Below are 15,188 nucleotides of genomic sequence, written 5' to 3'. Positions count from 1 at the left end.
CACACTAGAAGCTCTAAATCACCAAATGTTTCCTTTGGAAAAGACTCCTCAAATAAATATGTCCCTCGCAACAAGCTCGACGCGTTTCCCCTCCATCAATATACGAGGTTCATCAGGAGCAAAAAGTATATGCCATAGGACTACTTAGCTTATCCATAGATGACCGGTTTCACACAGTATGATCCTCAGCACCTCAGGGCAGGTTCCCTCATGATATGGTGGAGGGGAAACGCGTCGAGCTTGTTGCGAGGGACATATTTATTTGATGAGTCTTTTCCAAAGGAAACATTTGGTGATTTAGAGCTTCTAGTGTGGGTATATGTATTTGACTGGACAAAAGGATTAAGATCATTTATGCAGAATACAGGCTGGGGCCGGTTGGTGGCCATTGTATAATATTCCCGATAGGCTGGTATTCTGTCTTGCATATATGAGTTATGAATGAATGTTAAGAGAACCCATACATGTGTATGTGCACATATATATGTGCAGGAAGCTCTGAATACCTCCAACTAGTAGCACTTTAAAGCACTGAAGCACCTTATTATTAATATTACTATTTTTGGTTTATATCTATTTAATAAGGGATAAAGTAGGGCATCAGCCGTCGAGGAGCGGGGGCGCCAATCACGTAAAATTTGTCAATAGGGTGCCAACCTCCGCTGACAGGCAGGGACAAGATAGGGACAGTCCCACATTTCCACTATATCCCTGTGGACCAGATTCTAAGTATGACAGTCGGCACAATATATGTATGTTAATCAACTATCCCACCCTATAAGGGCCCAACAGGGATAGTAGGGATAGCCGACGGTCAGCAGGGGGGCCATCTGCGTAGGTAATAGGGTGCCAACCTCCGCTGCCAGGTAGGGTGCACATAGTGAAGTGCAGGGCTAGGCACCACCCTGGCCTTTCCTATTGGTTGTGTCTGTTGTTATGGTGATGGTTTGTGTAGTGCACTTATCATGATGTTCTTTTAATAATTTAATAATAAAAGATTACATTTTAATCATTGAGTACTGGAGCCCTTTCACACTGTGTTCTGACACCTGTTTGTTGGTCCCATAGGGGCTTATGTCTGTACGCCCCCCCCATAAAACTGGATTCTGGCACATGCACCAATGGAGCCATAGACTATAATGAGTGAACGTGTGTTCTGTCATGCATAATTTTTGGGGCATGTGCGCCTACTGGAGATGGACACCCAGACGCTGTCTACTACGTCTGGGGTCTGCCTCCAGGGTTGTGTGCAGGCCTGAAAATGATGCACAACAGAGCGCACATTTGCTATGTCTGCTACATTGTAGTCTAGCACAGTATCTCTGATGCTGCTCCCAGTCTCTTTTGGTTTGCTGACTTCAACTTAAAAATGCTGCAGCCAATCGATAAGCTCTTCTGATGTAGGCGGCATAAGTTGTTAAAGGGCCACTGTCACTCCCCTCCAGCCGTTATAAACTAAAAGAGCCACCTTGTGCAGCAGTAATGCTGCATTCTAACAAGGTGGCTCTTTTAGTTTTAGGTTCAAGTATACCCCAAATAAAGCGTTTTTATACTTAGCCACAATTTCTGTCTCTAGCCAGGTAGGCGGGTCCTCACTCCCCAGCTTGACCAGCTCCTCTGCCGTCACTCCAATCTTCCTGCGCTTTCGGCGCCGCCCCCTCAGCGCTGTTATCGTTTCAAAGCCGGTGCCTGCGCTGTGTACTGGTGTCCTGCGCAGACGCAGTAAGCTCTGGCCGTCTGACATCCCAGCCAGGCTTGCACACAGAAAGCGCAGGAAGATTGGAGTGACGGCAGAGGAGCTGGCCAAGCTGGGGAGTGAGGACCCGCCTACCTGGCTAGAGACAGGAATTGTGGCTAAGTATAAAAACGCTTTATTTGGGGTATACTTGAACCTAAAACTAAAAGAGCCACCTTGTTAGAATGCAGCATTACTGCTGCACAAGGTGGCTCTTTTAGTTTATAACGGCTGGAGGGGGGTGACAGTGGCCCTTTAAGCTCTGTGATTGGCTGCAACGATGTTGATGTGATGTTACCAATGCCATCAAACAGAACCCTGGCCAGCTGGTGAGGCACTGTGCACACAGGGAAGAGTAAGTAACCACACTGCTGCCCATATACTATACCTGTGCTTTTAAAGTGAACCTGTCACCAGGTTTGGATGATAAGAGATGCAGCCATCACCTTTCAGGGCTGATATACAGCATTCTCTAATGCTGTATATCTGCCCCTAACCCGACCTGTAAGACAAGAAAACTAACTTTTATTATGCTTACCTGCGGGGCGGTCCAGTCCGAGGGGCATCGTTGGTCTTGGTCCGGTGCCTCCCATCTTCGTGCAATCCCCCATCCTCCTGCTTCCTTCGTGTGGATGACTCGTCCCTTTGTCATCCACAGTCTCCTCGGCACAGCGCTCCTGCACAGGCGTACTTCTCTGTCCTGTGGAGGGCAGACCAAAGTACTGCAATGCGCTGGCGCTGGGGCTCTTTGACCTTTTCCCGGCACCTGTGCTCTTCAGTACTTTGCTATTCCCTCCACAGCACATAGAAGTACACCTGTGCAGGAGTTCAGTGCCGAGGAGACGCGTCATCCACACGAAACAAGCAGGAGGGCGGCATCGCAAGAAGGGAAGCACCGGACCAAGACAAGCACCGCCCATCAGACCGGACCGCCACCAGGTAAGTATAATAAGTTGTTTTTTTTCTTTTGCAGGTCCGTTAGGGGGCTATATACAGCATTATAGAATGCTGTATATCAGCCCTGAAAGAAGGTGGCCGTATCTCTTCTCAGCAAAACCTGGTGACAGGTTCCCTTTAAAGGGGACAACCCCTTTTTAAAGATCTGATTTTTTTTTTTTTTTTTTTTAATTAAACTTTGTTGTTGGTGTTTGCTCATTTTAGTAACACATTAATGGCTTGCCTTTCTTTTACAGGATGTGTCCAATCTTTCAGATATCAAATGTAACTGGGGAGAATCTGGATCTGCTGAAGATGTTCCTAAATTTGCTGTCTCCACGCACTAGCTCCAGGGAGGAAGAACCTGCAGAGTTCCAGATTGATGACACTTACTCAGTACCGGTAAGGTCAAAGAATTGTCTGTTTAAAAAAAAAAAGACATCCGCCATAGTTTGGCAGCCTTGCACCAATAAATGTCAAAATGGCATACCTTGTGCAAATTGTGGAGAGGACGTTTGTCACAGAGGTTTTGAAAATGATAAACCTGTGTATTGGGTCTGGGTTCTTCAGGAGTATGGTGTTCTGCAATTTTTCTTAAATCCTCAATCTGTTTAGGGTGTAGGCACTGTGGTTTCTGGAACTACCCTAAGGGGCCTGATTAAGCTTAATGATCTGCTGCTGCTTGGACCAGACCCACTGGGGAGCTTTACATCCATTGCAGTGAAGTCAATACATCGAAAGCGTATGCCTGTTAAAGAGGTGCGAGGTGGACAGACTGCATCCTTTGCTTTGAAAAAGGTAAGTGTTCTGTGAAGAAAGAAACAGTCCAAATTGTCTAATCTATAGGCAGCCAGATAATAATGTATTTCCTCTTCAGATTAAACGCTCTTCCATCAGGAAGGGCATGGTGATGGTTTCCCCGCGCCTTAATCCTCAGGCATCCTGGGAGTTTGAAGCGGAGATCTTGGTGCTGCATCATCCGACCACAATCAGCCCGCGATACCAGGCGATGGGTAAATACATTTCTTCTATCTTTTAACTAAAATGTCAATAGGACCATATATTATGTATGTAAATCAATCATCACTATGACGGCTCTTTCATATATAATCCCTAAGACCTGTGTTGGACTTTCATTTCATTCCATTCATGTCTAAAATTACTTGAATATGAATAAGGCTATTCTTGGTAGAATATAAATTCGAGGTCACCTTTTATAAGACGTAAATGGCTGAAGAATATGTTGAGTAATACATATACTGAAGTTTTAGGCAGGTGTGCAAAAATGCTGCAAAGTATGAATGCTTTCAAAAATAGCAGTGTTGTGTTTATCATTTAACAAAATGGAAAGTGAATGAAAGAGCTAAATCAATAATTGGTGTAACCACAAATCTTCTGTCTCTTCATGAAATTCCAGACAAACCTAATGATGAGATCAGGGCGCTGTTGGGGGATTATCATCACTTTCAGGTCTTCACATTGAAGATAATAATAATAATTTTTATTTCTATAGCGCTGACATATTCCGCAGCGCTTTACATTTTAGACGGGACTTGTACAGACAATAGACATTACAGCATAACAGTAAGCACATAGATCAACAGATACCAAGAGGAATGAGGGCCCTGCTCGCAAGCTTACAATCTATGAGGAAAAGGGGAGACAATAAAGGTGGATGGTAACATTTGCTTTTGTTGTTCGGACCAGCCATAATGTAGGAAATTGGGTGTTCATGTAATGCTGCATGAACCGGTTATCAGCCAGAATATGTAAAAGTATGGTTCTTAATAACATAGGCTTTGTGCCGTTCACCTGCTGTAGAATAAGTTTGAGCAAATCTGATGCCTCCCTGACAGTATTGAATGATTAATAAGTATCTACCTGTATTTCTCAGTATTGAGGACATTCTTAATCGTGGCCAAATCCTCCAACTCTAGTGGCTGAAAAGCAGTCTCCACCATGCCTCACTGATTAATGCACCACTCTCCATCCCTTCAGCAAAAAACTTCTTTCTGTTATAGGGAAATATTTGAAAATTAGACTCCTCAATGCAGAGCACCTTGAAGCCAGTTTTCTGGATCCCGCTTCCTATGTTTTTAGATGAGTTAATTGGCCTTGATTTATATGTCAAAGGCATGGCTTTTTGGTCTCCGTTCTTTCATGAACATCATTTCTAGCCAGACTTTTTAGAACTGTAGATGGGTGTAATGGTGTCTCACTAGTTCCTGCCAGTTCTAAGCTGATGGCACTGCTACAAATTTTCCAATTTTTAAGGGAAGTAAGCGTGCTGTGTCTTTCATCTGCTGCAAGTTTTCTTGGCCGATCACTTCATCTATGGTCCTCATTGTTGCTCTTTTCTTGGTGCTTCTTCGAAAGCGCTTGAACAGCACATCTTGAAACCCCAGTCTACTTTGAAATCTTTGCCTGTGGGAGACCTTACTGATGCATTGTAACTAACCTGTGTCTTGGTGAAATGCTCAGTCTTGATGAGGTGTATGACCTGTGACATGACCCTTTCTCCACAGCCTCTCAATTGTAGCAGAGTTTAGGAATGCTAAGGAAGGGCGAAAAGCGCAAAAGGGTCTTATCCTGTTAAATCAGATAAAATAATGAAATGTTTTGCAAACCTGATAATGTTGTGATCACACAACATTTTAAGTGAGGATGTAATCCCAGCTGCAGCAGGTCCAAGGACCAAGTAGAATTAGGTGGAACGGAAAAAGTGGAGAATTCCGTGCTGCAGGTAGAAGGTAATACATCCAGGTCCAGACTAGGATAATATACAGTTTCTTTAGGTCTATGTGTTTCAAAGTACCGTACTTCTTTTTGAGGACAAAAAAAAACACTTCCGTTTTTGAAAAGCATTCTTCACAGTATTTTCTTCTATGCCTGCTGAAAACCTTTGCATGGAACTGTAGGTCCAGTGGCTGTGAATGTGGAAAACTTTTTGGTTCCAATACTATTAATTGTTTTATACTTTGGATTAGTCAATTAGATATACAAAGAAATGAATGACCTGTTCTCTTTAGTACATTGTGGAAGTATTCGCCAAACTGCTACCATCCTGAGCATGAGCCGTGACTGCCTCCGTACTGGTGATAAAGCGACTGTTCACTTCAGATTCATCAAGACCCCTGAGTACTTGCATATAGACCAAAGGCTGGTTTTCAGAGAGGGCCGAACCAAAGCTGTGGGCACCATAACTAAGGTATTTTGTTAAAAGGTTCTATTTATCCCTAAAGCACTGGAGACTAGATCTGCTAAATAATGAAATTCAGAGGCAATGTCTTTTCTGTTAATTTTATGTTTTCTCTTCTATTTTGGAAGCACTTTCTTGACAACCCAAGAATATTAATGAGCTAGAGACCATTGCCCATGAGGGATAGTGTAAGATTCGTCAGGAACGTTGCCAATAGCTGGTGTCTGGCTATGTGCATCACATTTTCAGCAGGTTGTAACAGCCAGAGGGGTTCTGTTTACTAAAGACATTATGGAGTTTTGATTCAGAGCAGGGACTTTTAATCTAGCACTAGCAAAACATTAATGCTGAGTGCTTCACATCTCTAGTAAATTAGGACATGTAGTTGTTTGAAACGCGTTTGATGTTTAATTGATCTTTATAATATAGTTGAAGCGCTGAGAATGATCGTGGCAGTGTGCTGGAGTAAAGGTTGCTTTTCTCAATATGATTGGCATGAAGGGGTGGAATAATTGTGTATCTGCAGACGCTATTAGCGGTGGCATTTTATAAAAAAAAAATATTTTTTTAAGTTAATAAATGACCACGTACAGATCTGCATGTTTAGTCACACACACTGTATTATTCACACAATTGTCAAAAATGTGTTTGTGGCTTTTTTTATTGTTCTTAATCCAACAATAGAAATGGGATATGAGAACTGTAATTGTTTTGTCATCGCTAGTTGTTACAGAGCACAAACAACTTACCGATGAACTCAAAACCACAGCAAGTAAAGATGCAGTCCACCAAAAAGAGCCCACTTGGGAAAAAAGATGAACCCAGCCCGGGAACAGCAGTAACCGATGAGGTTTCTCCGACAGCAAATGCTGCAGCCACCGCAGTAGCGGCCTCACTACAAGCACAGGTACAAGGGAAAAAAAACACTTATCAGTTCCTTGAGCAGCACTACATTTCTAAGCATGCTAGAAATTGGAAGCAATTGATCACGTTTATGAAATGATTGGGATATTTTCAGATCTACTACTCACCATTTCTTCAAAGAATGGGCAGAGTATTCTGGGAGTGCCTGGGGCTGATTTGATACCAGCAATGTTATTACATTTTGGGACCGAATTCTAGGCACAATAAATAGTTCAGACCTGCGTGTGTGTGTGTGTGTGTATGTGTATGCCTCTTAACTGATGCGGCACAATGTACTCTAGCACACTTTAAGTTTAAAGGAATGTCAGCAGGTTTTGCTATGTAATCTGAGAGCATTATAATATAGGGAAAGAAGCCTGATTCCATCTATGTATCACTTACCGGGCTGCTTAGGGTAGTTTTGCTGGAATCCCTGTTTTATCTATTGTAGGTGTAGCAGTGTTCATCAGTGGTAGGGGCGGGTTATATAGATGAGCCTGCTTGCTCTGCACATGAGATCTAGACCTGCAGTGATCTCCTGCTGATAAAACACAGTGTAATAAGTGACACACATCCCTGGAATCAGGCTCTCTTGCCCTGTATTATATCACACACACAGATGAAATGTTGATTAAATGGCACTCTTGTTCATGGAATAACAACTTTGACTGATATTTATATTGAGGAATAGATAAAGGCATCTTCCATACATCTTAGGAGGCACAAAAAATGGATTAAGATCCATCGCAAACCAACAATCTTTTTTTCTGTAATACTTTTACCATGTAAATGGTGATGGGATCCACGGATGTCACTCATGTCTGGCGAGCTGCTGGGTTTTCTTTGCTTATGTGAACTTGTTACATTATAACACTTGTATTTCCAGCCAAAGACCGGAGGAGGAGGCCGACGTCGTGGTGGACAGAGGCATAAAGTGAAGTCCCAGGGGACATGTGCCCCAGCAGGGGGTTGTTAGACATGACTGCTCAACTCCTGTGTGGTCCAACAGCCCCAATCACTGTTTAATGGAAAGAAGCTGACCCTCCCGGCTCTCCTGCGGTTCCATCTACATCAGTCCAGTAAAGCCCCATGGATTACTGTTTATCAGCGGCGATCCTAGCAGCCGTTCACAGTAGTTTCATCAGTTTTGTGTCCTGACTTGCTCTTGACTGGCTTCACGATGATCTGAAGAGCACATTATTTTCATGCTCAGCCGGATTGTAGCTGTAACTCTTATCAATTCAATGGGAATTTTAAAGAGTGGTCTTAATGTGTGTTTTTTATTTTTTAATGTCCTTTTCTTCAGAAGTTAATACGTTACCCCATGTAAAATGGGAGGAGAGAAGTCTAATGCGATCGTGTAGCGAAACCTTCCAGCTCAATCACCTACTTCAAAGTTTCTGTATCCCGACATTTCCAAGCAAGAGACTTTCAATACATTATTTAAGATAAATAGGAGTTTTAATTTAATCTTGTGCCTCTTTACTTATCCTCCAAATTGGACTGTACATTGCTCCTCAGTAAGAGTAACACAAGATGGCAGAGGTTACTTCTGAACACCCATTTCTCCACTTGTGGCATGTCGTACCATTTGCAACTTGTTATTTTTCAGACTAAACTGTAAAAACAAATACTTTTAAGTCCCAGTCAGGTAAGCTGTATTTATTTGTAATCTGTTTCTTATGTGTTATTGCAAGAAGGAGAATTGAAATACATCAGTGTTTAAAGGGGTTATCTAAGCATACCCCCCTGTCCAATCTGATACTGGTCATGGAGCGGCACTGGTGACCACAGGACAGTATGGTAGTTGGGACACCCTCCCAGCAAGTACTGTGCACTCACCCTGTCCCAAATAATAGATGATATGGGTGGGTGCTGCTGTACCGCCCCAACTGTCTTCTCTCCACACCCAGATAGGATGGGGATGTAGGGAACATTGAACATGATCTATTAATTTTCCTCACATCTAGGGGCCTAGACAGATTGGTCTAGTCATCTCAAGGGACTTGTAAAAATAGGGATTTTGCAAAACTTTCAGCCCATTTTAATATTCTAATTTTTAAACTCTTTTTTGAGTGTGAGGCATTAATTCACTGGTTGGCCACAGAAAAGATATGCATGGAAGCAGTCCTGCTGCAAAATATATGGGATCGGGCTGCCAAATCTGGTAGACCAAAAAAACGGGGGGTGGCGGGGGAGACAAGCACACATAGGGGGATATTGACAGGTACAGATGAGAAGGGAGTCATGGAGTTGCTGACCTGGAAGGGTTGTGATGGTCACCCATGGCCCATGAATATTACAGCTGCCGCAGTCCCGTCGGCAGTTGAAGGTGAATTCTTTTTTGCAGATCAATCAGTAGGAAAAGGAGACTGACGTTTCAGAGTAGACCGCGCTGCTGTATAAAGCACAAGATGGTGATATGTAGTTTTGTTTTTTAAAAAGAGATCGGTGCGAGTACGAAACGCATATTAATAGAAACTGCGAAATTGCTATTCCTCTGTGGGTCTGCTGTTTATACAGCAGCACGGTGTACTGACACATCAAATCTCACATCTGACAACCATTCCATAGGTTTGTCAGCAAACCTTTGTAGAACTGCTGCTCCAATGAAATGAATGGAGCCAAGCTGCAATACAAAGTGTGGACAGCTGTGGCGCTGTTTCCTTTATACTTCACTGATGATATAATGTGACATCGAAGAACTACTGTAGATTCTACCTTTGGAATAATCAGTTAGTCCCTAGGCTTCTGTTTTTGTTTTTTTATACCCTCAAACCCATCAGTAATATATGCCGCTCTTATGCTTTTCATTAAAGGGGTTGTATAAGTTTAGAGAAGGGGTCTTTCTTTTTTTCTTAAATAGCATTTTTTTTCCCATGGTCCTTGTCTGGTGCTTTCTGGGTTAAAAATAAATACATAATTTTATTTTTATTATTTTCAAAAAGGTTGTAATAATTGTAAAACCCACAAGTTTTATTTTTTTCCATGATCCAATTTGCCTGATACACATTTTTATTTGTCATCGTTTATTTAGAGGTTTTTGTTTTTTTGTGTTGAATCAATTCATTGTTAAACAGGGAGAAACCGTTTAATATTTCTGTATATAGCTATGTTTGCACTAGCGTTCTGTCCCTGTGGGCCGTCATGTTGATCCCAAGATTTATATTGCACTGGTTTAAAAGGAAGTTGCCCGTTCATGCCGCACATATGTGTGTTTAGCTTTGCAGTCGACGTGAATGTGGCTGAATAGCAATACCAGACAAAGCCCATGGGCACAATTGCATCTTTCTGATGAGAAAAAAAAAAATCAGATCCTTTTAACTTAATCCTGAACGGCCACTTAAATATTTGTCATGCCACTTCTAAGAAAACAAAAATAGTGCCCCTTTTATATTTATTATAGTAACATAATATTGTTTGCACCATTTGGACAAGTTGTTTTAACCTTGCAAATTTTCAATCTGTCATTATTGGTTAAAACAATTTTCTTCAGTCTTTACCAAACTCGTGTTCTTTCTTTTTAAAGATTTGTCTTCAGTGTAAATATGTTGCCACTCATTTAAACCCATGGCGAAGCAGATTAATTTATCAAAAATGGCACTTGTAATCATTAAATCTGTTTCCATATATGTTTGACTGGACATATCGTCCTTCTTCCCACTACCTGATTTAAAGGATTCGTAACTGATTTATTATCTTACAGGGTATATCCAGGTGGTTGTGTCGATTTAGAAGTTTGTCAATTCACTTAAATAGAGAGAAGCCAAGCTTGTGTAGTTAGCACTTTACCACTTGTGTGCATTTCACATGAATGCGGTCACTAAACTGCTTACTCAAACCTTCAAGACCATGAATTATCACAGGATTTATTGTGTTTCTAAGGCTGCCACACCTTCATTGCTCCGTCTCAATTGCAATTTTCATCATACCTAAAGGGGTTATCCGGGATCATTTTAATTTTATTTTTAAAGGCTACTTTCACACTTCCGTCTTTTTAGATCTGTCACAATGCGTCGTTTTGGGGAAAAAAAACGCATCCTGCAAATGTGCTCGCAGGATGCGTTTTTTCCCCCATAGACTTGCACTGGATGCGTCGGTATTTGGCGGACTGTCGTAGCGAAAAAACGTTCAAGGGAATGTTTTTTCCGTACGTCGTGTCCTGCATTTTAAACTGCGCATGCTCGGCCGTAACTCCGCCCCCTCCTCCCTAGGAGTTTACTATGGGCAGCGGACGCGTTGAAGCACTGCATCCGCTGCCCACGTTGTGCAGAAAATCACCACTGTCCGTCGGTACGTTGCGCCGACGCTTTGTGACTGCCCCGTACCGACGCAAGTGTGAAAGAAGCCTAAGTACTAACAGCCTCCTGCCTGTTGTGCTTGGCACTAATCTATGGCGGCTCAGAGTGGTTCCAAACTCTTCATGCCGGCGATTCTGCTGCTTACGGTGATGTCACGGACAGAGCAGCTGCTTCTCTTCCGCTCTATTTTATCGGTTGGGTATGACTTCTGATGTCATGCTGATTGACTGCCGGCTCACTGCTGCATAACTGCAAGAAGCCAGCAGTTAATCGGCATGTTGATGGCAGTCACGCCAGTAGAAGAAGAGCCGCTCTGTTGATGTGAAGCAGCAGAGTCACTGGTAGGAGCAGTCTGAACGGTCTAAGCCGATGCTGGGCAGAACAGGCAAGTAATTAGCAGCTACCTGCCTGTCAAAGCTTAGCCCAATAGGAAGAAATAAAATGGTCCCGCATAAGCTGTTCAAAGAGAACCTGTCACCAGATTTGGCCGATATGAAGTAAGATATATATATACCGGGTTTTACTTACCGGTAATAGGATTTTTACAGAGTCCACAACAGCACTCACTACGAGAGAGGGGATCTGCCCACTATCCGGACAGGAACCTACAGGTTAAAAAGGGGCGGTCCCCCTCGCTTATCCAGTTTGTGTTCCAGAGTACGAGGGATACCGCCAATGAATCAGTACATGATAATAATACCTTAAACAATACTAAATACCATCACCTCTATAGAGAACTCAAAGCACACCTTCGAATAGAGTGCAAGAATTAGTGATTAAACAGGGGGGGGAAATGTACGGGTGCTGTCGTGGACTCTGTAAAATCCTATTACCGGTAAATAAAAACCAGTTTTCCTATCGCCACAACAGCACCCACTACGAGTGACTTTCAAAGACTATTTATCTGGGTGGGACCACAGCACTAAGTACTGAACGCCCAAAGTGTAGTCTGGAATTGGCCGATAGATCAAGGCGATAGTGCTTATAAAAGGTGGAAGGTGATGACCATGTTGCCGCCTTACATATGTCAATGGGAACATCTGCCTTCTCCGCCCAGGATGAGGCCATAGCTCGAGTGGAGTAGGCCTTGATGCCTTCTGGTGGAGTCTCTCCTTTGGCAGAATATGCAAGGTATATCGCTTTCCTGATCCATCTAGCGATAGTACTCTTTGTGACACTCGAACCCTTCTTCCGATTCTGGAAAGAAACAAACAAAACCCTACTCTGCTTCCAGCTTTGTGTCCTATTCAAATACTCTAATACTGCTCTTTTAACATCTTGAATATGACATCTTTTATCCTCTTCTGAGACTGGATTGCCAAAAAAGGATGGTAGATATATCTCCTGACTCCTATGAAACCTAGACGCTACCTTTGGTAAGTATGCAGGATCTGGTTTCAAAACAATCTTTTCCTGAAGGATCATTAGGTAGGGAGGATCGACTGATATCGCTTGGATATCGCTAACCCTCCTAGCAGATGTTAATGCTAAGAGAAGAACCGTCTTTAAGGTTAACATTTTTATTGAAGTAGACTCTAATGGTTCAAAGGGGGGTTGTGTTAACGCATCAAGCACTAAATTTAGATCCCAAGGTGGCAATCTAGCAATATGAACTGGGTTACTACGATCAGTCGCTTCAATAAACCTAGAAATCCACCTCTTCCCTGCCACATTACTATTATATAGGGCTCCTAAGGCTGAAACCTGAACCCTAAGAGTGCTAACTGCTAAACCCAACTCCCGACCTTTCTGCAGAAATTCCAGAATGGCCGGAATTGGAACCTGATCCGTGAGGGGTTGCTGATTGAATGACAGGAATTTCTTCCAGACCCTAGAATAAATTCTTGTAGTGATCTTTCTGGCTTTTTAGCAAGGTAGATATTAAGGCTTCTGAAAACCTTCTCTGTTTTAGTAACTCCCTCTCGAGTTCCACGCCGTCAAATGAAGACTCTCCGTATTGGGATGATGAAATGGACCTTGAGAAAGGAGCTCCGGAACTACTGGTAATACTCAAGGATCGGTCACTGACATAGCCCTGAGCAGAGAAAACCAAGGTCTCTTGGGCCAGAAGGGGGCAAACGGAATTATTCTTGCCCTCTCTTCCCTGAGCTTCCTGAGAACTAGAGGAAAGCTCCAACGGACCTGAAGGGAATCTACTATGCGTGGACGGTCTGTTACCTGGAGTGACGCAAACTCCCTGACCTGTCTGTTTTCCCTCGTAGCATACAGATCATTGACTGGTAACCCCCAGAGTCTATCTGTTTGATTATTTGTCGGTGCAGAGACCATTCCCCCTGCCGAAGGAAATGTCGACTGAGCGAGTCCGCTTTTACATTGTGCTCTCCCCTTATGTGGACTGCTGACAGGGAAAGGAAGTGAATTTCGGCTAAAGTAAGTATCTGAGCTGCAATGGACCTTAGAGATTGTGACCTTGTCCCTCCTTGATGATTGAGGTAGGCCACCACTGTCGTATTGTCGGTCTGTACCCGTACATGTGAACCCTTCAGAGATGGTAGAAAGTAAAGGAGCGCATATCTGACCGCTAAGAGTTCTTTTAAATTTGAAGAGCTTTGGGATTCTAGACCTGACCATTTTCCCTGGGCCAGAACCTCCCCCATGTGGGCTCCCCAACCAAATGGACTGGCATCGGTCTTAACTACTCTGTCCGGCCTGATGCTCCATTGAACTCCTCTTGACAGATTGAGTATGTCTAGCCACCATCTTAGATCGTAAAGAGTGTCTGGTGATAGCCTGAGTCTCCCATCCAGATAACCCTGAAGCCTTCTTTCAGCTTCGAGGATCTCTGATTGCATTACTCGAGTATGAGCTTGAGCCCTAGCAGGGACATTGCGTCTCTTAGAGTTAGATCCGAATTCTTCCTCACTGTTCTGACTTTGCGCACAATCCTTTCTTTCTTGTCTTCTGGTAGAAAACATGACTGCTTCTCTGAGTCTAGAAGAATACCCAGCAAAACTTGACGCGTGGAAGGTTCTAGTTTTGACTTTTTTATATTGATCATCCAACCGAGTTCCTGCAGAGACGATATGATAGCGTTTACACGGGCCTTACATTGGCAGATTGAATTCCCAACTATTAAGAAATCATCCAAGTAGGGTACCACAAGGGTATCCCTCTCCCTGACATGGGCCATTACCTCTGCAATAATCTTAGTAAATATTCTTGGAGCCATGGACAGGCCAAAGGGCATTGCCATAAACTGAAAATGCCTAACCTGATCTTACCGCACCGCCATCCTGAGGAACTGCTGGTGATCTCTGTAAACTGGTAGATGGTAGTACGCATCTTTTAGATCCAGTACCGACATGTAACACCTGGGAAATGAAAGTTTAGTTGTCGACTTAATGGACTCCATTTTAAAAGTGTGATATTGGAGAAATTTATTCAACTTCCGTAAATTAATGATAGTCCTAAAGGACCCATCAGGCTTAGTAATCAAAAATAGGGGAGAATAAAACCCCTTCTTCTCCTGATCCCTTGGAACTTCTACAATAACTCGCTTTTTAATTCTGAATCTTTCTCCAAGGCCTGTTGCTGAATCGGAGAATCAAGAGTAGTCAAAATAAACTGATTCGGAGGTATCTTCTGGAACTCCAACTTCAACCCTGACTCAACTACCCCTAGGATCCAGCTACTAGAAGTTATCTTGGTCCATTGGTTAAGAAAGTATTTTAATCTACCCCCTACTGGGAGATCAGTTCTATCTATAGTTGCGTCTACCTCTTGATGAAGAAGAGCTTCTGAAGTATGCACCTTTTTTTCTTCTGCTCCGCTGGTTCCCAAACTTGGCTATACCCCTGGTGGTCAGATTGAAATCTTCTGAAGGGCATCCGTCTTCTGAAGGCGTTTCTAAAAGTAGGAATAAAGACCTTAGGAAATCCTTTCTTCCTGTCCTTTGCCTTCGCAAGGATATCATCCAGCACGGGGCCAAATAGGTACTCACCTCTGCATGGAATCGTACACAACTTGGCTCTAGCCTGAGCATCCCCTTTCCAGGTTCTAAGCCAAAGTGTGCGACGAGCAGCATTCGAAAGACCAGCCGATCTTGCTGCTAACTTCAAGGAGTCTACCGACGCATCCGCTAGGTAGGCTACTC

The 15,188-nt window shown here is 43.1% G+C and overlaps 1 protein-coding gene across 1 annotated transcript in view; it reads left to right on the top strand.

Moving 5' to 3' along the window:
- The window catches only part of GTPBP1 (GTP binding protein 1), a 76,401-nt gene extending 65,996 nt beyond the window's left edge, over positions 1–10,405 (top strand). The window contains exons 8-13 of the mRNA XM_077278795.1: positions 2,929–3,073; positions 3,287–3,469; positions 3,549–3,684; positions 5,701–5,879; positions 6,595–6,777; positions 7,660–10,405. Coding sequence (XP_077134910.1) covers positions 2,929–3,073; positions 3,287–3,469; positions 3,549–3,684; positions 5,701–5,879; positions 6,595–6,777; positions 7,660–7,749 — 916 coding nt within the window. The 3' untranslated portion in view covers positions 7,750–10,405. The remainder of the gene's footprint in view (positions 1–2,928; positions 3,074–3,286; positions 3,470–3,548; positions 3,685–5,700; positions 5,880–6,594; positions 6,778–7,659) is intronic.
- Positions 10,406–15,188: the final 4,783 nt, after the last annotated feature.

The sequence above is a fragment of the Ranitomeya variabilis genome, chromosome 8 (assembly GCF_051348905.1).
Source record: "Ranitomeya variabilis isolate aRanVar5 chromosome 8, aRanVar5.hap1, whole genome shotgun sequence".
Taxonomy (NCBI): Eukaryota; Metazoa; Chordata; class Amphibia; order Anura; family Dendrobatidae; genus Ranitomeya; species Ranitomeya variabilis.
This window is presented reverse-complemented; position numbering and strand designations above follow the sequence as displayed.